Source organism: Rhinatrema bivittatum, chromosome 11 (assembly GCF_901001135.1).
Source record: "Rhinatrema bivittatum chromosome 11, aRhiBiv1.1, whole genome shotgun sequence".
Taxonomy (NCBI): domain Eukaryota; kingdom Metazoa; phylum Chordata; class Amphibia; order Gymnophiona; family Rhinatrematidae; genus Rhinatrema; species Rhinatrema bivittatum.
Window position 1 is genome coordinate 24,844,661 of NC_042625.1, and position 21,596 is coordinate 24,866,256.

Sequence of the window (21,596 nt, forward strand, 5' to 3'; positions counted from 1 at the left end):
TGCAAGACTGGAAGATTGGGCATCCAAATGGCAGATGAAATTTAATGTGGACAAGTGCAAGGTGTTGCATATAGGGAAAAATAACCCTTGCTGTAGTTACAAGATGTTTGGTTCCATATCAGGAGCTACAACCCAGGAAAAAGATCTAGGCATCATAGTGGATAATACTTTAAAATCGTCGGCTCAGTGTGCTGCAGCAGTCAAAAAAGCAAACAGAATGTTAGGAATTATTAGGAAGAGAATGGTTAATAAAACGGAAAATGTCATAATGCCTCAGAATCGCTCCATGGTGAGACCGCACCTTGAATACTGTGTACAACTCTGGTCGCCGCATCTCAAAAAAGATATAGTTGCGATGGAGAAGGTACAGAGAAGGGCAACCAAAATGATAAAGGGGATGGAACAGCTCCCCTATGAGGAAAGGCTGAAGAGGTTAGGGCTGTTCAGCTTGGAGAAGAGATGGCTGAGGGGGGATATGATAGACGTCTTTAAGATCATGAGAGGTCTTGAACAAGTAGATGTGAATCGGTTATTTACACTTTCGAATAATAAGGACTAGGGGGCATTCCATGAAGTTAGCAGGTAGCACATTTAAGACTAATCGGAGAAAATTCTTTTTCACTCAACGCACAATAAAGCTCTGGAATTTGTTGCCAGAGGATGTGGTTAGTGCGGTTAGTGTAGCTGGGTTCAAAAAAGGTTTGGATAAGTTCTTGGAGAAGTCCATTAATGGCTATCAATCAAGTTTAGTTAGGGAATAGCCACTACTATTAATTGCATCAGTAGCATGGGATCTTCTTAGTGTTTGGGTAATTGCCAGGTTGTTGTGGCCTGGTTTGGCCTCTGTTGGAAACAGGATGCTGGACTTGATGGATCCTTGGTCTGACCCAGTATGGCAATTTCTTATGTTCTTATGGAGATCTGTGCCTGAAGGCATCGATGGTCTGGCAGTACAGATGATGCCCGTGGTACCTGAAGGCAGAGACTCTGTGACACGACGCACCACCGGGTGCCCCACAGCACTGATACGCCATATCGGTGCCCAAAGGAATCAATGACGGCTGGCATCCTTGACTAGCTCCCCTGGGCTCATCTATGCACCCGAGGGCCTCTATGCTGTAGGTTCAATGGCATCCATGTTAATGCCTATGGCTAACGCTAGCCTCAACAGTGACTCTGGCACTCGGCAGCACCAATGTTGCTTGAAGCCCCATGATCCCAGCGCCTTTGGTGCTGTAAGGTGGCTATCTGCACCCAAGAGCATCAGCACCCACAGCACCCAACGGCCTTATAACATCAATGGCACACCTTGATGCCCCTCAGTGTCCTTTCCAGACAGTCGATGGCAACCCTAGCGCTCAACAGCACCATAGCCACTCCAGGCCTGGAGCCCTTGTTGGCTGAGGGTTTCCATTGCACTTGAGGGCTCTCTGAACCCCTGCACCTTGGCGGTTAACTACCTCGTTGTGATCCCTGTGCCCCTGGTGACAATGATACTCCACATCCGAGTGCAGCTACAAATGGCATCGCTGACAAACTCGCTTGATAGCCTCCGTGGCGCTCTATGGTAGCCCTGCACCTCAATGGCATCTAGAGTGGCCATGCACTTTGATGGCGACAAAGGTGACCATAGCGCTTGATGGTAGTCATGGTCCCAGATACGGTCCAGACTGCAACGCGAGGTCGGTGCCGCTACTCTGCTGCATCAAGGCCCATAGCATTCAATGATGCTCGAGTCAGTTCCATTTCTCCAGCTCAATGGAATCTACAGCACCCACTGACACCTATGGCATGGAAGGGCTCCATTGCCTCGCCAGGACAATAGACTGCATATATTGCACTCTACAGGCCCTTACAGTGTTCGAGGACGGTCCTGCATCTCGATGGGATAGAGGGTGCCCCGGGCACCTTGATGACGTCAAGGGTGACCATGGCGCTCGATGGCAGTACTGGGGTCCCCAACGCAGTCCTGACAGACATGTCAGACCATCTGTGTGCTGGCACGGGTAACCATTATCAGGCATGGCACCAAAGATGCAACAACACTGCTTGCCCAGGCTCCTGCTAACCCTCTCTCACAAAGACTTGACTGCCAGCACTGGCAAGCAGGAGGGGAAACTACGTCGTCCAGGGAACCTGCCAATGGAGACTAGTTCCCTAGAATATGAGGAGGATGTGCTCTCTCCCCCAACCCAGGAACAGTGCATTCCTCGATCCCTTCACTGTCCACACCTCCATTGATGCTAATCAAATCTGTGAAACTATATGGAATTCCTGCCAGGCAGATTTTGGGCGAGTCCTCTGGCTCAGCAGCCTACATGGATCACACAAACTGCATTCCATCAGTCCTGCCAGCACCAGATAAAGTCACAAAAACAGACAGAGCAAGGAGAGGACACAAACTAAACTGCAGATGCAGTATTTATTAAGGAATAAAATTACACTCTGCCGGCTGAACAGCAATTAAGGCCCGCCTTGCAGCTGGCAGAAAGTTGAAGAGAGGAGAAAAGAAAAACTGCAGAAAAAAAAAATCACAACAAAAACTGTAAGAGAGCAAAGCTGAATAATGTGACCATACGGCTCCCACTACCACACAGCTCCACAGGGGGGAGGGAGGGACTGAGGGACTCTGCCTAGGGGCAGTTGCACATGCTCAGTAGAGCATCTTTGAAAGCTCTAGAATCTTTGATATTGAAGCTCCAGGCTGGGCTCCATCCAATGTCACCACCCATGTGAGGACTGGCTTTGTCCTTTTGGTGCCATGCCTGGTGCCTGCTTGTCCTTGGTGAAAAATACAATCATGTGCTTCCACTACCTCATTGTTCCACACAGACAGAATAGTTTACTTCTTTCTTCTAATCATGAACTTTGGACTTACCTTCTGTTGGTGTGATAAGATTACAAAGTACTAAAGAAAGGATTCTCATATTTGGCACCCAGCCTCTGGAACTAATTTCCTTTTACACTGAGACTTGAGAAGATTATTTAAAATTCAGAAAAGATTTTGAAAACCTTTTTTTTCAAAGACATATCCCAACTTTGATAGTCCTACCGTTTTATTCAGTATTCCTTACCCTATTTATTAAATTTACTCTATTCTTTTTAACTGCATATTATTACTTCTATGCTCCATTTTGCTGAACTGCTCTGTTCGTGTTAAGGTTTTATGATTTTATTATATTAGGATAATTTATTATATTGTATGGATAATTTTATTGATGTATTTTTAGAATCATGCTTAATCTAATATTTTTATTGTACATCGCTTTGATTTATCTTGGTGTGAAACGCAATTAGTCAATAATAAATTGGAATTGGGATTCAGTTTGCAGAATTTCTTGCCTGACTTGATAAGATGGAATAGTTTCAGATTTTGCAGCCATGGAATCCAAAATGGGAGGCACTAACTGAGATGGAGGAGGGGAAGAACCTGATATAATTGTAAAATAGTTTTTGACAAAGTCAAAGCCACATTTTCCTGATTAAAGGGATGATGGTCTTGTTTAGGAGGAGGAATCCCAATAGATGAATTATCTGTTTCTGGAACCAGAATAAGCACAGCTTATCAATAAGTGGATTTGGAAGAGACTGATTATTTTGGTTGGTTGGTGCCGATATTTCTATCTTGGCCCTGAGATGTTGATGCTACCAACAGAGATATGGCAACTCTGCTGGTCGATGGCAGTCCTAAAAATTTTGCTCTAGAGTGATGGCACAGAAAACTTTTCTATGTGCTAGTTCATTGTCAGCACCACCAGGGTCTGTTGGCTCCTGAATGCTTTGGCACCAAACAGCGTATTTTTTCCTCTCCCTTTAGAAGAGGAGAAATGGCACCTGCACAAAGACTTTTCTGAATCATGGTACATAGCATTAGTGGTCCCTGCCTTTTTTGATCTAGGCGATGATCCCTCAACTGGTGATGGCTTCATCTTTGCTGGCCCAGTGAGTTGAGAACTCAAAAATTGAATGCATAACTTCTAGATCTTCTGGCCCTGGGAGACATTTGGGCACAGGCAGCAAAGTTAGTATCATAGGATGGTCCTAAGCAGTGAGACAGAGGTCATACTGATCGGATAAAATAATGTTGTAGAAGTAGCAGGGACATCTTTTGAAGTGAGATTTAACGACCACCATCATGAAAAGAGCTGAGATTTGAACTCAATCTTGAAAAAAATTAAAAGTAACAAAAAATTGGGGATTTTTTTGGAAATTCAAAGAGAAAAAAAAAAAAAAAAAGACAGCATACTACTTTATCTAAGGAAGAAAGAATAATGAAGAAATGTGAGAAAGCAGAGTTGCTTACCTGTATCAGGTGTTCTCCTAGTGCAGCAGGATGTTAGTCCTCACGTATGGGTGACATCAGGTGGAGCCCAGCACAGAAAACGTTTGTCAGTTTCTAGAACTCTGACTAGGCACACTGAGCATGCCCAGCATGCTACTATCCACACGTCTACACGGTGTCCCTCTTCAGTCTCATAATATAGAATTACGAAAAAATAAACAACAGAAACCCAACTCCACGGGGTGGCGGGCAGGTTTCCTGAGGACTAAAATTCTGCTGTCCTAGGAGAACACCTGTTAGAGGTAAGCAACTCTGCTTTCTCCTAGGACAAGCAGGATGGTAGTCCTCACATATGGGTGAATCCCTAGCTACAGACTGCTCTTGAAAAAGGGACCAACAGCAACAAACCAGGCATCAACAGGCACAACACCACTGGTGCTGTTGGTAACAGAGGGAGTCAGCCTGAACCCAAACAATGGACCTGAGGCAGGAAGAGTTGGGTTTCACAGCTGAAAGATTCTGGAGGACGGACTGGTTGAAACTGCTGTCACGTCAACCGTCCCTGTCCAGACAGTAGTGCGAGGCAAAGGTATGGAGGGAACTCCATGTTGCAGCCTTTTAGATTTCATCCATGGGGACCACTCACAAGTGGGCCACTGAAGCTGTCATGCCTCTAACATAATGAGCCCTGACATGGCCTCCACGCTGCAGACCAGTCTGCGCATAGCAGAAAGAAATGCAATCTGCTAGCCAGGTGGATAGAATGTTTGCCAACGGCAACTTCCAGATGGGTTTTGTCAAAAGAGGAGATAGCCTTGTACTTGGAGGCCACAGACAAAGGGTCTCTTGCAATCCAGACTGTGCAGAGCCCATTTGCTCTGGTGCGAATGTGGCTTGGGGAAAAAAGGTGGGCAGGATGATGGATTGATTCAGATGGTCATGGAATTCCACCTTCAGCAGGAACTTAGGGTGGTTCTGCACATACACCCTATCGTGAAAGAACTTCATATAAGGTTAGCAAGACACTAAAGCTTGAAGTTCACTAACTCTGTGCACAGAGGTGACCACTACCAAGATGACGACCTTCCAGGACAAATACTTCAGGTCACAGAGCGCAGAGGCTCAAACGGAATTTTCATAAGAAGGGTTAAGATCATGTTGAGGTCCCAGGAGACAGCGAAGGGCCTTAGGGGAGGCTTCAGCTAAAGCAGGCTCTGCATAAAGCGCTCCACGATGGGCTACATCAAGATGGGTGAACCATCCACCCCTTGGTGGTAGGCTGCAATAGTACCAAAATGGACTCTGATGGAGTTGGTCTTCAGGCCAGTCTCCGAGAGGTGCAGAAGGTAATCCATAAGCTTTGAAGTGGAGCAGGAGAACTGGTCCAAGCCATGGCTCTTGCACCAAATGGAGAGTCTTTTCCACTTCAGACCATAAAAGACTTCCTAGTGGAAGGCTTTCTGAATGCCACCAGAACCAGAGACACATCACCCGATAGGTCTAGGAGCTGCAGAATCATCCTCTCAACATCCAAGCCGTTAGAGACGAGACCTGGAGGTTGGGATCGCGCAGCCTGCCCCGATACTGCGTGATGAGGTCTAGGGAGGTCCCCAGATTGATTCTCATAGGGAAAGATCCTACAAGAGTGGGAACCAAATCTGTCTTGGCTAATGCGGGGCAATGAGAATCATAGTTTCCTGTCCTGTCGAAACTTCAGGAGAGTCTTCAACACTAGTGGAAGCAGAGGATATGAATACAGGAGGCCCTTGCTCCAATGGCGGGAAAAGGCGTCCGATGCCAATTCATTGGTCGTCGTCCCCTCTCCCAAACAGGAAGCAAAACTGATTCACCTTCCTGTTGTAGGAGGAAGCGAAAAGATCTACGTACGGGGTTCCCCAGAGACGGAAGATAGAATCCGCTCCCTCCTGCTTCAGGGACTACTTGTGTGGGTGGAACGAACAATTCAGATCGTCCTACCCTGGTAGGTACATAGCACAGAGCAGGATGCCCTAGGACAGAGCCCACGACCAGATCTGGACTGCTTCCTGGCAAAGGAGGAACAACATTGTGCCTCCCTGCTTCTTCAGGTACCACTTCGCCACCTGTTGATCTGAACCAGGACTACTTTGTTTGCCAGGCGAACCCGAAACGCCCAAAGCGCATACCGGATCGCACAGAGCTCCAGGACGTTCATCTGGCACTGCTCCTCCTGTATCAACCACCAATCCTGGGTGCGGAGACCTTGTACATGGGCATCCCAGCCCAGGTGGAAATTATCCATGGTGAGGATGACTTGAGCAGGGAAAAGCTGAAAAGGGACCCCAACCACCTCCCGGAGAAGTAGAGTAACCCTGATGTGCACTCGTAGGTCCTGGGTGGCCTGACGCCATTGAGACTAGAGAGTCCATTACGCCCTGCACATATGCAGACGAGCAAATGGAGTGACTTGGACGGATTCAGCCATGTGACCCAACAACTGCAGCATATGGTGGCCAGAGACCTGGAGACTCAGACAGCTCCCGCCAGGGACACTATGGTGAGTGCCTGAGGCTGGGGCAAGAATGCCCAAGCCTGATCGGTCTCGAACCTGGCACTGAAAGTCCAGTTGCAGGGATGGAACCAGCTGAGACTTCAGGTAATTGATCAGAAAACCCAGTGTCTCCAACACTGCAATAGTGAAGTACAGAGACTGCAGCACACCCTGCCTGGTTGCACTCTTGATGAGCCAGTCATCCAGGTAGGGAAATACCCACATCCGCAGTCTCTTCAGGTGAGCACCCACCACCGCCAGCCACTTTGTGAAGACTCAGGATGCAGACACTAGGCAAAAAGGCAGCACTTGGTACTGAAAGTGGTCCTCGCCTACCACAAATCTGAGGTATTTCCAATGGATGTGGGAAATTTTGATGTGGGCGTAGGCATTCTTTAGGTTAAGGGAGCAAAGCCAGTTCCCCCCTTTGCAGGAGAGGAATTAAGGCACCCAGCAAGACCATCTTGAACTTTTCTCGTTCCAGGAACTTGTTAAAAATCCTCAGGTCCAGAATAGGTCAGAGGCCTTCATTGGAATCAAGAAATACTTGGGAGTAGAAACTGCTTCCCCGCTGCTTTGGTGGAACGGGCTCGATTACCCTGACCGTTAGAAGGGCCGAGAGCTCCATCAACAGGACCCCACTGATCCAAGGTGATAACTGGCCAAGGGTCCACAAAGAACCGCACCCGGCCCCCAACTGGTGGCTGGCTTACATTTCCTCTCAGTCAGTCAAAACCCCATGGCAGGGCATGGCTAGGGTGCTGGCTGTGTCAGAGGAGTACACAGATGCCAAAAGCGAGTCCTGGATCCCACCCGTTTATGCCATGCTCTGGTTACCAGGGGATAGTATTTCCTCGGGCAGTAAAAAGACATCTGGGTCCTTGCCTCGAGGACTTCTTGCCAGTGGACTGTCTGTCTGATGTGCTGGCCGAAAGATGTTGAAGGGTCTCATGATGATCCTTCAGCTGTGCCACTGCCTCCTAAATGTTATCTCTGAAGAGTCTCTCTCCAGTGGAGGGCAAGTCCACTAAACACTCCTGCATCACTGGATAGAGGTCAGAGGCCTGAAGCCAAGCCATGCACCAAGCATCTATGCCTGCTGCAGCCACCCTCGCTACAGTCTCAAAAATATCATAGGTGGACTGCACCTCATGCTTATCACACTCCAATCCTTGCTGTACCAGCTTCAGAAAGTCCTCCTGTAGCTGCTGCAGGTGTTCCACTAGATCCTGAACTTGCTTCCAGAGGTTTCTGGAGTACTGGCTCATGTCAAATTGGAAACTAGCAATATGTGCCGCCAGCATGGATCCTTGGAAAACCTTGCTTCCCAGAGCATCCAGGGCCCTGTGTTCGAAGCCTGGAGGAGCTGAAGAGTGTGTTCAATACCTTTTCGCCTTCTTGAAGCCGGATTCCACCACCACGGACTGGTGTGGAAGCAGACACTGCTCAAAACTCATGGTAGGCTGCACCAGGAACACGGCAAATTGGTTTTCTGGTTTATGGGGGGTATCGAGATATGGTGTTCCCAAAGCCGGATAAACAATTCCTTGAAAATGTCATGCACCGTCACAGCCACCACCTCCTTAGGCGCATCCACAAATTGAAGGACCTCTAGCATCTTGTGTCTGGAGTCCTCCTCCATCAAGAGCTGGAACGGGACTGACTCCGCCATGGCCTGCACAAAACCAGGCTCCTCCAGAGGTGACGGCTCAGAGGGCAGGTCACTGGAATCCTCTAAAGAGTACATAGATACCTTATCCTTCCAGGGGTCATACGGAGCATCCTCCTCACTCAGGCCACCTGGGAACCCTGGTTGAGGAGCCCGAGTAACAGCCTCTAGGCCGGGACCTTGAAGGCACCAGAAGTCCGAAGGGCTTCGGGGGCGCCGAGGCAACCGGGGCCACCGACAGCACAGGAGCCCTCGAGAGTGCGGAGGAACACGATGAGGTCTCTGGCAACACTGGCCGTGGGGCTTGCCGTGGAGATGGGACCATCTGCCCCAACAGCCCTTCCTCGTCCGAGGAATCGACCACCATAAACGCCTCCACTCGAGGTACCATCGGTGTCCGCCGGGGCATCAAAGGCACCAGAGGCACAGGTAAGGGCTGTGTCAGCAGCACAACTAGGAGCAAATCTAAGCGCTCCAATAATTGTGCCATCAACGAAGCAGGCTCCAGCAGATTCGCCTTTGTAGGGCTCGATCGACCACCAACCAGACTGAGCATCAATTCCTCCTCGAATGCTGACGAAGACCAGATAGCTTGAGGAGGAGGTGGCGAAACCAGGTTCCCTTCGGAGCCCCGAAGGGAACCGGTGGGGATCACCTTGGGCCCTCGGCCTCGATGGAGGGAGACACCTCCTCGGCCCGGGACCACTTCAGGGGGACTTTGGTCGATCCCGGAGCCTTCCTGAGCTTGGATTCATGCAAGGATGGTGACTGGTGACAGTGCTTCTTTGACCTCCCATGGTGCTCGGCCCAGATTTTCCCAGAGACAAGGGAGATGACTATGAACCGGATCTGGACCTAGAGGAGGAAGAGGCCGGTCCCCAGCACCCAACTCGACTTGGGAACCCAACAAGGGAGAAGCTAACACGGGACGGTAGACCCTGGTCCTTCCTTACCCCGAGGCGTCTCTGCCCCCGATGCAGAGGGCTCAGATTTCCTGGGACCAAACAGCTTCTCCATTTTGTCGAGGCATGCCCGGTACCCCCGGACGTTGTGCCCCCAGGCACAAAATACAGACTTCGTTGGGGTCTAAAACGGACACAGTTTGGGGGCACTGAGGACATCGGCGAAAGCCTGAAGCCATCGGGAAAAAAACAACCGGCGAGCAGTCAATAGCCAGCGGCCACAAGGAGTCGGCACCGTCGTAAATTGACCGATAAGAATGTATACACTTACAGCAATGCCCGCTAACTAGGGTAGGGAGATCGAGCAAGAAACAGAGAGAAAAAAAAAACCTTCTTACTTGACTGAAGCAGTTTTCCAGCAAAAAACACACAAGGTCCACATCCATGAAACAAATACTCCACGGAAAAGGAGAAATGAAAGTGACCCCGCATGGACACGTGAATAGTGGCATGCTGGGCATGCTCAGTGTGCCTAGTACTTGTCCAAGGAGAAAAATAAATTTCAACAAGCAAGTTAGAGAGAGAATAAAATGTCTTTTCACATGAGGAAGGAAAAAAAAAAAAAGATTAAGGAGACTAATGGAGGTGGCTGCACAGTAACACCCATACATGCCCAGAAAAAACTTTTGTTTTCCGAGCTCTGAAAGCACTTTTCCATCTTGGTGCCATCAGATGATGTCACCTACTTGTGTGGCTTATTATTGTCCTGTTTGTCCATGAAGAAAGGCATTTTATTGATACAAGTATTTAGAATTCTAGGACATGGAGTCAGTGTCTCCAAAGGATGGGTATATCTGTAAACTTGTTTTGTGATGAAACTAGGAGAATCCAATAGTAGCAGGTAAGTAAAAGTACAAAACAAAGTAAAAAAGAAAAAGAAAACTTCCACCACAGTTTAAGCAAATCTTATATCTAAATAGAGCAGCAAATTCAGGAAAATTTGTGTGTTTTTTGTCTAAGTATAAATCAAGTGCTTTATAAAACTTGATAAATGAACATTATTGTATATCCTCAGATTTTTTATTCGAATGACTATGATTTCAAATACCCCGAAGTCAGAACCAGAAGGCTGAACTCATTGAATTATACATCCAAACATTACTTTCTGAAGGCTAAAACCAAGATCCGATATAGAGGATGAAAGGGCTGAATGCCCAGATATCAATCAAATTCCCAAAGCTGCCGTTAGCCACGTTTCGCCCTCAGGCTGTCTCAAGGCATTTATTTCAAAATTGCAGAGTTCAACGCTTTTTCAGTGTGGAAAAAGCCGCTATTGGCAAGTCTGTCACAAAACGTTGGCTAACGTCGGCTTTGGGAATTTGATTGACATCGGGCATTCAGCCCTTTAAATCCTTGATATCGGATCTTGATTTTAGAAGCCTTCAGAAGGTGATGTTTGGCTGTATAATTCAATGAGGTATTCAGCTTTCTGGTTCCGTCTTCAGGGTATTTGATGATATAGTCATTTGAATAAAAAATTTGAGGATAATACATGATGCTCATTTATCAAGTTTTATGAAGCACTTGATTTATACTAAAAGAAAAACGTACATAAAATTATTTTTGAAATTAAAATAAAGTATATGGAGGTTTTTTAGACCTATGACTGGATTACCTAATATGCATATGGTGTTCCTTAGAGAACTTCTGCATATTTGGTTCTGAGGTCTTTTTTCTCCTCCTCAAAAGAGTTTCTGAATTTTGCTGCTCTATTTAGATATAAGATTTGCTTAAGAAATTGTGGTGGAAGTTTTCTTTTTCTTTATTCCACGAGGAGAAAACACTTAATAAAACTAACATGAATTGAGTTGGCTCTGTGGCAGTGCTGTGTACTGTTATGTAGTGGACCTGGTCTTAATAACCAGCTCAGGTCTTCTGCTCTCTGGGTCGGTTAGGGATGCTGCAGAGGCTGTGTTTACAGCTCCTCGGGAAAAGTTTCAAAGGAGGAGGAGGAATGATGAAACGCCACAGAAAAACAAACCTACTAACAAATAAATGTAATCTTTCCAGGCATATCCTGGATATTAATGATTAAAATATTTCACATGAATTTTTAACCTCTGTATTATCCTTGAAAACATTAAAAAAAAACTTTTTCAGGTGGATAAGGGAAGAAAAAAAAAGAGTGAAAGGAGAACATTTGTCATAATAAAGGGGAAAATAGAATTACATACATTTTCTAGAAAAACCCTCTACTTAGTACCATTTATTGAGAAACAGATTCACATCAGGGAAAACTCAACTGCTGGTATCAGGCTTTAGAGATAGCACAATGAAGTAGTGGATAGGCAACAAACAAGGGTTTCGGCATTTCTGCACAAAACTAAGCAAAGTGAGGCGGTGGCCCATGGTAACCTCAGATGGTATGTAGAATCCTTATCTAATTTAACTAAAACAATTCTGGAAAATTTGCCAGAAGTTTCTGCAGTATGAAAGGTTTGTCTTAGACCTTGCAAGGTATGTAGGGCATTTAAACACCAAGACAAGTAGCATATTTCCTAGTAAGGAAATTAAAATCCATGCATAATTTTACTTCTGTTTTGGTAAAGTTACCCCTCCCCCTCAAAAAAAGTAACAATATGACCAACAAAAGTTAACAGAAAAATTATAGGTTATTAAAGAAGAAGAAACAATCTTGTAATTAAAATCTCACAAAAAGAAACAGACAAACAAAAAAACATGAACTGTGGTATTGTACCTTCTGAAGACACGCGTTTAGGCATAGTAGAGACAGGAGCTGAAGAACCATGAGCAGAGGGGTGAGACGGGGGCCGTGATGGCCGCGAGGGCGGCCTTGTAGGGGTGGCTGCACGAGGTGGAAGAGAGTTGGGACCTGACTGGTAGCGAGAAGGTGGGCGAGAGGAAGGAGATGGGCAAGGCGATGGCCAGGGAACACCTGACAGAACAAATGATATGAAGGAAAGTATAAAAACTAAAGAAAAAATTTATGGGGAATACAAGTAAACAGAAAAAGTAAAATGACAAAAATGATTTCTTGCACATTTATCCCTTTGAGTGTATACATATCTTGATTAGCTTTTTTTGCCAAATAGAGCTGATTTAGAAAAAACAATTTTTGTTTACATGAACAATGGTCATGTTTGCGATAAGTATACACAAGCTCATAAAAGGGTTAAATCAGCATCTAAATCTATTACTAAGGGAACAGTTTAAAAGTTTTAAATTGGACTCTTTTGAAGCAATGTTTATCAGCAATTATTTTCGATAATAAGGTGAGTAAATTGCATACAAGGTGGTTTTATGATGGTTAATAAAACAAAACGTGAAGGGCATTTATGATAGGTTTTTACTATTTGTGAATAATACCCATTAAAAATTCAATGAAAAATAAATTATTTACGAAAAGCTGTGTTAAATGTCTGGTGTTTTGCATCATTAGCCACTATGGCTCTAAAACATGCAGGACTTGCTTTCATGAGAGCAGGGGGGGGGGGGGGGGGGGGGGGAAATCACAAACTTCATTCAATTCACATGCATTTTGTTAAATGATTTTTCAAACAAACTACGTGTTCAGTAGGATTATTTCCAAATTGTTTTTCGCAAAAATCCTTGCTTAACATGGCCCTAAGAATAAGACATTGACTGTCACTTGTAAGTGCAGTCTAGTTAGAAATGTTAAGAATAAAAGGAGCTCCTGAGATGCATCAGTTCAAGACCTGCTCTGCCACTGACCAGGGAGAGCATGGGCATATCATTTTATCCTATCTCACCTTATACTCTACTGCCACTGGATGAGGAGGTGGATGATTTAAAAAAAAAAAAAAAAAGACTGCTCTGTCTTCCCTTGGGCAATTGTTATACAGATCAGGCACTTAAACTGTTATCCAGTCAGACTTTTTATTCCAGAATTAGCTATATATGGGCTTTTGAAGTGTTCCATTGTAAATAAAGCATGCTATGATCTTGATTGGATTAAAGTCAATATTTAAATATCAACTGATATTATCTGTAGAACAATACCAGTGTATTCTAAGCTAATTACAATAAACCCTGGAGCTCCATAAATTGCTTTCTAATCAAACTAACTTGATTTGGGAACTTGTATAAGGAATATCAGAATTATTATAATATTGAAAAAATGTTAAAGCATTTCGAAGTGTTAAGATGCAAGCTACTTACCTTAACTGCATGCTGCCCAGGTCTCCTCTCCACAGGAGTTTCCCATTTGAGTATTGTGTGCGCTACAAATTATTCACAGCAGGTTTAGAAACTAAAAGGCCCTCCATTCTGAGCCTTTGGGGGATAATATTTTCAAGTTGCAACCCAAAGTCTAGCTACTTTCCCAATACACTGCTGAAACTACCGTAGTGTTTTAGCCTGGTTTTCTATTCAGCAAATGCAGTACTAAACTTTTAAAAAGATTATTACCTCTGACCCAAGAAAAACTGCTGAATCAGTTTGTGAAAGTGCTTTACTTTTTATTAATAACCCATTTACAAACTGCTGTGGTTGGACATTAGTTACAAAACAGCACCAGATACTCAAGAGCATTCATCTGGAGAGGAAACTTCTGGAGAAAGCAAGTCTTGCAAAGACATTCAAGATTCTATGCCAATTTCTACATACTTATCTCCATGTTCCAACCACCTCCAGTTGATTTTTCTTCTTTCCTCTACAGCCTAAACTGTATGTAATACCACTATTATAACCACAAGGATGGCAGAGTATATTTCTTCCAACACCATCACCTATGATTCAATGCAGCCCACACTGCCAGCCTACATAATTATGATATTAAGGGCTAGCTGTTCCCCTTCCCGACATCTAAAGCAGCTTTCGGTCATACTTTTTTCACGGCTAGAGTTTTCCCTTTTTTCGTCTTTCTAAACTATACTGAATCCGTTAATGTGGATACATACATGTCTTTGGTTTGCAGCAAGTCAAACTGCTGCTCTACCACTTGCCCACATTTGGTCATTTTATCATACATGTCAGAGTATATTTTTTAATCCCACATTTATGACATGGCCAATTGACAAGTCATGTAAGCATCAAACAGTGCTCGATTAAGGTTTAAAAAGCATCTGAGTTCACACAGCGCTACAATATTCAATTTTACAAGTATTAAATTCTAATGCTCTAAACAAATTAAAGTTTTCTACTTCATTAAACTGCACACAGTAGACCATGCTTGCCTAACTTAGCAAACATCAATTCTGTCTTTAGAAACTCAGTCTATCACAAAGCAAACTGAACAATTTTACTATGTATAACTGACTGCACCTGACATTTTAGCAATCACAATTACAAACATTATGAAAAAATGAACATCGAGCTAGTGGTTACAGATTTTCTTTGGGTACTTGCCTCCATTCACTACTCTTTGGTCTGCTGCAGAGTTCGGACTAAAGTCAGAAATATGGGATCCAGTTCTTGAAGATATGGGTCCTGATCCTGATTGGCCCATTCTTGGAGAATTTTGTCGTCCACTGTGACTGCCCCATGACATGACATCTCGATTTCTCTGTCCAGGTGGAATGTACTTATTTTCCCTGAAAGGTAACAAAAGTTCTTCCACCATTACAACCCGCTTAAAAAGTGCAGATGACCTATAATAAGTAATACTCACTGACCATGCTAATTCAGCCTAGCAACTCCAATACTGAGTGGTGCCATGACATTCATCCTATTTCATAAAATAGGACACTAATCTGGTCAATAATGTGTGTAAGCATAGAACAGAAAGCACTAAAATACATTTTTTTCTAGGTATATCCTGACAAACTGAGCAGCATACAAATTATATTGCTATAAATGAAAAATAAAACAAAACCTCCAAATCTGATTTTAGCATTAGTGCAGAATGAGTTATGGTAGATTAAGCATATCCAGTTAATATACACACAGGGGTGGCCAACTCCAGTTCTGAAAAGCCAAAACAAGTTTGGTTTTCAGTATATCTACCACGAATATGCACACATTTACATACAATAGAAGCAGTGCATACACAGGTATTGCATGCATATTCATTGTGGATATTCTGAAAAGAAAAAAAAAAGACTTTTTTATGGTGCTTGAAAACTGTAGTTGGCTACTTTTGAAAGGCAAGCGCCTTTCATCTGGCTGGAACATCTTGGAGTCACTCTACTGCTTGCCCGAGTCATCTGTGGCTGTCATCACTCTTTCCCCGACCCACTTGTGAAATCAATGATTGCTACCGGTTATTAAGGGAGGTCACTGATGCCGGAGGAACCGTGCACCATAGAAGCATGCAAAAGGAACTTGCCCCTTTGTGCACCCCTTCATGCACAACTTTGTGTGTTATTCACTTATTTTAATTGTTGTAAAATATTGGTCTATTCTTAATATGGCTTGTTTTTCCATTCCAATACACATGGGTATGTGTTATGCTGGTATTGCAAGCAAACGATTTTCAGGTGTGACCGACCAATAGGGCTATTACATCAGTTCCCAAGGAGCCAGATAAGAATGTAAAGAATTTTGTGCCTTTTCATTTGCTAATTAATATTCAGGCAATTCGGAAAAAGATCCCCATAGTAGTAGACTACTTATCTAAAAATAAAGCAGAGTTGCTTACCTGTAACAGGTGTTCTCCTAGGACAGCAGGATGTTAGTCCTCACAGATAGGTGACATCATCAGATAGAGCCTGGCATGGAAAACACTGAGCAGGCCCAGCATGCCACTACCCGCATGGGTCCCTCTTCAGTCTTTTAATTTAGTGAAAAAAGACTAGCGAAAAATAAAATAAAATGACTGAGAACCCAACTCCGCGGGGTGGCAGACTGTTTTCCTGAGGACATCCTGCTGACCTAGGAGAACACCTGTTACAGGTAAGCAACTCTGCTTTCTCCTAGGACAAGCAGGATGGTAGTCCTCACAGATGGGTGAATACCAAGCTACAAGCTGCTCCCCGCTATAACAGGACCAACAGCACTTAACCACATGCCAACAGGCAAAACAGAAGTGCTGGGGGTGAGAACGGGAGGCAGCATGAACCAGATACTGGGCCCTAGATAGAGAGTTGGGTTCTTATGCTTGGAACAGATTATGAAGGACAGACTGGCCAAAGGTACTGTCATGTCAACCATCCTTGTCCAAACAGTAATGGGCAGCGAATGTGCATAGGGAGCTCCACCTCGCAGCCTTGCAGATCTCAGCGATGGGGGACCGCATACTACTATTGCCCTGAATGCACCTTGACATGGCCTCCAAGCGGAAAGCCCGCCTGCAGAAGGATATACAGTCTGCCAACCAGTTGGACAGGGTCTGCTTGCCTACTGCAACGCCAAGTCTGTTTTTATCAAAGGAGATAAAGAGTTGCATGGTCTGCCTGTGGGCCACTGTGCGCTCAAGATAAAAGGCAAGAGCACAGTTGCAGTCCAGGTTGTGCAGAGCCTGTTCACCCTGGAGGGAATGGGGCCTCGGAAAGAAGATGGGCAAAACGATGGACTGACTGAGATGGAACACAGTCACCACCTTAGGAAGGAACTTAGGGTGAGTGCGTAGAACCACCCTGTCATGAAAGAATATTGTATAGGACGGATACGTCACTAACGCCTGAAGCGCTCTGACCCTGCGAGCAGAGGTGACCGCAACCAGGAGAATGACTTTCCAGGAGAGATGTTTAAGCTTGCAGGAGTGCATAGGCTCGAGAAGAGGCTGAATGAGCCACAATAGTACCACGCTGAGGTCCCAAGACACAACAGGATGCCGCAGAGGGGGCTTAAGATGCAACAGGCCCCTCATGAAGCAGCCCACCAGGCTGAACAGAAATAGGTGCACCACTTATCCGCTGGTGATACACGTCAATAGCACTCAGGTGGACTCAGATCAAGGTAGTCTGTAGCCCAGACTCCGAGAGGAACCACAAATAGCCCAGCAGTCATGGAGTTGGACACGAGAAAGGGTCTAGGCCCTTCGCCTCACACTAAATTGAGAACCTTCCCCACTTCAACCGGTAAGACTTCCTGGTGGAAGGCTTTCGGAAAGCCACCAGTACCTACGACACATTATTAGAGAAGTTGAAGGATTTCAAGACAATCCCCCCTTTTAACATCCAGGCAGTAAGGGCCAGCGACTGGACATTCGGGTGGCACAATCTGCCTTGGTCATGCGTGATTAGGTCGGGGGAGGTGCCCAAGCATGTGGGCTCTCGAATCAATAGGTCGCGCAGGATCGGGAACCAGACTTGTTGGGGCCAGTATGGGGCAACCAGGATCATGATGCCCCTGTCCTGCTGGAACTTCACGAGAGTCTTCCCCACCAGCGGGGGCAGAGGATACGTGTACAGTAGGCCCTTGCCCCAAAACCAGGCAAAGGCATCAGAGGCTGGTTCCCCATCTTCCCTGAACAGGAAGTAGAAGTGGGGCACCTTGAAATTCTGAAGGGAGGCAAAGAGGTCCACGTCCGGAACACCCCACAGGCAGAAGATTCTGTCCGCAACTGTCAGACTAAGTGACACTTGGGCGGGTGGAATGCTCAACGCAGGCGGTCTGCAACCACGTTCTCTGTCCCTGCAAGGTAACTGCTCGCAAGAGCGTGTCCCTGGATAGGGCCCAAGCCCAAATCTGTACCGCCTCCTGGCAAAGCAGGAAGAAGCCTGTACCTTCCTGCTTGTTTATATACCACATCGCGACTTGCTTGTCAGTCTGGATCAAAACCACTTTGTGGGCCCAGTTATCCTGGAATGCTGAGAGGATGTACTGGATCGCTCGCAGCTCCAGAGGTTTGACAACTCGTTTCCTGCTCTGACCACATGCCTTGCGTATAGAGGCTGCCCAAGTGCCCTCCAGCCCAACGTGGTCAGTACCACTTGGGGGGAATGGCGCTTGGAAGGGAAAGCACCTCTCCAAGTTGCTCAGGTTTGTCCACCAGGACAGGGAGTCTCGGAGTGGCGAGGTAACTTGCACTGGCGCAGAGAGGACCTAGGTGTCCACTGCGCTACTTGCTTGGCTAGCCAGGCAAGTGGAGTGACATGAACCGATGCTGCCATGTGGCCCAGCAAGCAGAGCAATTTTCGGGCAGAGACTGTCCGACACCACCGGATGGAGTATGCCAGAGTTGTGCCTAGGAGAGCCTCAATCAATTTGAGCTGCTTGGACAAGTTCAGATGAGATTTGTGGAGATTGATCACAAACCTCAAAGATTGTAGCACCTTGGCCATCAAGCGGAGGGAGTGTAGACGCCCTCCTGCGTGGTGCTCCTGATGAGCCAGTCGTCCAGGTAGGGGAACACGTGCACCCCACTGCAGTGCAGGTGTACCCCTACCACTGCCAGACATTTCGTAAAGACCCGTAGGGCTGAGGCAAGGCCGAATGGCAGCACCCGGTATTGAAAATGTTTTCGGCCCACCATGAAGCGGAGTTACTTCCTATGAGGCGGGAATATCGCTATATGGGCATAAGCATCCTTCAGATCGAGAGAGCATAGCCTATCTCCTTCGTGAAGGAGAGGAATCAGGGTGCCCAAAGAGACCATTCTTAAACGTTCTCACTGCAAGAACCTGTTAAAGGCTCAGAGGTCGAGAACGGGTCGGAGACCGCCTGTTTTCTTTGATATCAGAAAATATCTTGAGTAGAACCGTGGGGCATGGGTTCTACAGCTCCGGCCTTCAACAAAGCTGAGAGCTCCAACACGAGAATTTCCTGATTCCCCAACAGGTCCCACCCTGGGGGTGGCAGAGAATATGCCGGGACTGTCCTGAAATTCAGGCAGTAACTGTGTTGTATGATGTCCAGAGCCCAGCGGTCAGTGGTAACAGGTGGGCAGGGGCCCATGGGCACTGCAAGCTGGCATCCACTCTTTCGCCGCCAGTCAAAAGCCTGCAGCTGGATTGGGCTGTGGCGCAGGCTGGGGGCACGCTGTTGGCAAGGCCAGCCCCTGGTTGAAGTACATGATGTCCTGGTGCGGGAAGCCGGAAGGTAGCATCTCTTCTGGCAGTAGAAGGGCTTGCGAGGTCCTTGACGCAGGGGCCTGCACACAGAGGATGGTAGGTCTGAGGTGCTGGCCGAGAGCTGCAGCAAGGTCTCACGATGGTCCTTAAGCTGAGCAACCGTGTCTCTAACCTTATCCCCAAAGAGATTTTCTCCAATGCAGGACAGGTCCGCCAGCTTCTCCTGGACCTCAGGCCAAAGGCCTGAAGCCAAGCCATGTGTTGGGTGATAATGCCTGCAGCCAATACCCTGACCACCATCTCGAAGACATCATAAGTGGACCTTACCTCATGTTTCCCGGCTTCCAGGCCCTTCTGTACTACTGCCTCCATCACATCCTGCTGCTCCACCAGCTCCTGAACTTGTTTCCACAAGTTCCACATATACAACTGGTAGGAGGCGATACAGGCAATAAATAATACCCCTTGAAAAACTCTCCTTCCAAGAGTGCCCAGGGCTCTATGTTCTCAGCCTGGAGAGGCAGAGGAATGAGTATGAGATCTCTTGGCCTTTTTAAGGGCAAACTCCACAACCACAAACTGTTGTTGGACCAGATATAGGGCATCTGTCTTCCGGTTGACCGGGGGACAGACCCCAGTACTCCCACATCCTATACAGAAGTTCCAAGAGAATTTCGTGGATTGGGATGACTACTAGCTCCTTCGGGACATCCACAAATTGGAGAGCCTCCAGTATTTTTGTGGCAGGCATCCTCCTGCATGAGGAGTTAGAAAGGAATGAATTCCGCCATAGACTGGACAAAGCCCGCGAAGGAGAGGTCTTCTGGGTGAGAGCGACACCTCTCAACCGGCAGAGAAGGCTTGGAGGGCAAGTTGCCAGAGTCCTCAGAAGAGGACTCTGATGAATCATCACCCCAGGCACATCCTTCTCACTAACGTCCACAGGAGGCCAGCGAGGGAGGCCAGCACCCATGTCCCTCGGCAGCAGCATCGAGGGCTGTCTCGGCAACTTCAGTGCCGGAGGCCTCAAGAGCATTGACTGTGCTGGGGGCACCTTCAAGGGCATCTGGCGCAGTTATGAATCTTCCTCCCTGGAGGATCCAGGAATCAGTATTGCTCCGGAGGGGGACCTCAGTGGCCGATGGGGAACCGAAGGAGCCCCGGGCACAGGTTGCATCGGTACAGCGCCCAACAGGATATCGAGATGCTCCAGCAGGGGCACTAACAGCGCTGGCACCGCCAGCTGCACCCTGCGGTCCAACTCTTCCTGAAAGTCCGGTGATGAGAATACGGAGGACGAAGGAGAAGAAGGAGGAGGATGAGGCCTCATCGGAGCCTCCATGGGGGGCTGAAGAGGCTTGGTGCCCAGCACCACACTCTGTGAGGAACACCTGGGTCTCCCAGGTTTGGAAGAGGATGGGGCCCCTTCACCACTGGGTCGCTTTGGAGGAGGCTCGGCATGGGCGGGTGCCCCTCCAGACTCGGCACCGGTGCTGTGCGATGACTGCCAGTGCTGGTGTCTGTTTCCCCTCGGTGCTCAGCTCGGTCCTTCTCCGGCACCAAGGATACCAATGATCTAGATGCCTTGGAACGGCCCAACAATGGAGAGGGCCGGTCTCCCGAGCCCTTCTCATCAGGAGGAAGAACCGGACAGGACGTAGAAGGCGATGGTGAGTCTAAGGGGTCCCCAATGCCGGAGTCGATGCAGAAGACGTCTTGGTGCCAAAACACTTCTCCATCTTGTCCAGACAGGAACGATGGCCCTTGGGGGTCTTCTGAGCACAGTTGGGGCCCCTGCGGACGTTGTGGGAAACCCCCCAGGCAGAGGATACAAACCTTGTGTTGATCTGTGAGAGACATAGTTCGCAGGCACTGGGGCACTTGAGAAACACTGATGGTACCATGAAAACAATCTGGCGAGCGGTCGATGGCCACCGGGAGGCGACACGCTCAGGAAAAGACAGCAAGGAACAAGAGGAAAAAAAAGACACCTACTGAAACACCGGAGGGATTCAGAGCAGATGATACTGGAGGAAAAAAACCTAGATATGAAAATTTATTGAAGAAATAAGGAGAGAGCTCTGAGAACCATGAGACAACTGCTTTGCAGAAAAAAACGAGACTGAAGAGGGACCCCAATGTGGCCACACGGACAGTGGCATGCTGGGCATGTTCAGTGTGTCAGTCAAAGTTTCTAGAAACCTTGACAAGTTTTCCATGCTGGGTTCCATCCTTCTTGTACTAGGAGAAACCGGATTTATTTTATCTACAATCTTGG

General features: G+C 46.9%; 1 protein-coding gene across 9 annotated transcripts in view; it reads right to left on the minus strand.

Moving 5' to 3' along the window:
• ATXN2 (ataxin 2) overlaps positions 1 to 21,596 on the minus strand; it is a 472,151-nt gene that overhangs the window by 309,405 nt on the left and 141,150 nt on the right. For 8 of the 9 annotated variants that reach the window (XM_029571731.1, XM_029571728.1, XM_029571730.1 and 5 more), the window contains 2 exons: positions 14,772 to 14,956; positions 12,142 to 12,339 (listed from right to left, as the gene is read on the minus strand). In XM_029571731.1, coding sequence (XP_029427591.1) covers positions 12,142 to 12,339; positions 14,772 to 14,956 — 383 coding nt within the window. The remainder of the gene's footprint in view (positions 1 to 12,141; positions 12,340 to 14,771; positions 14,957 to 21,596) is intronic. The other variant, XM_029571733.1, reaches the window with a different exon arrangement.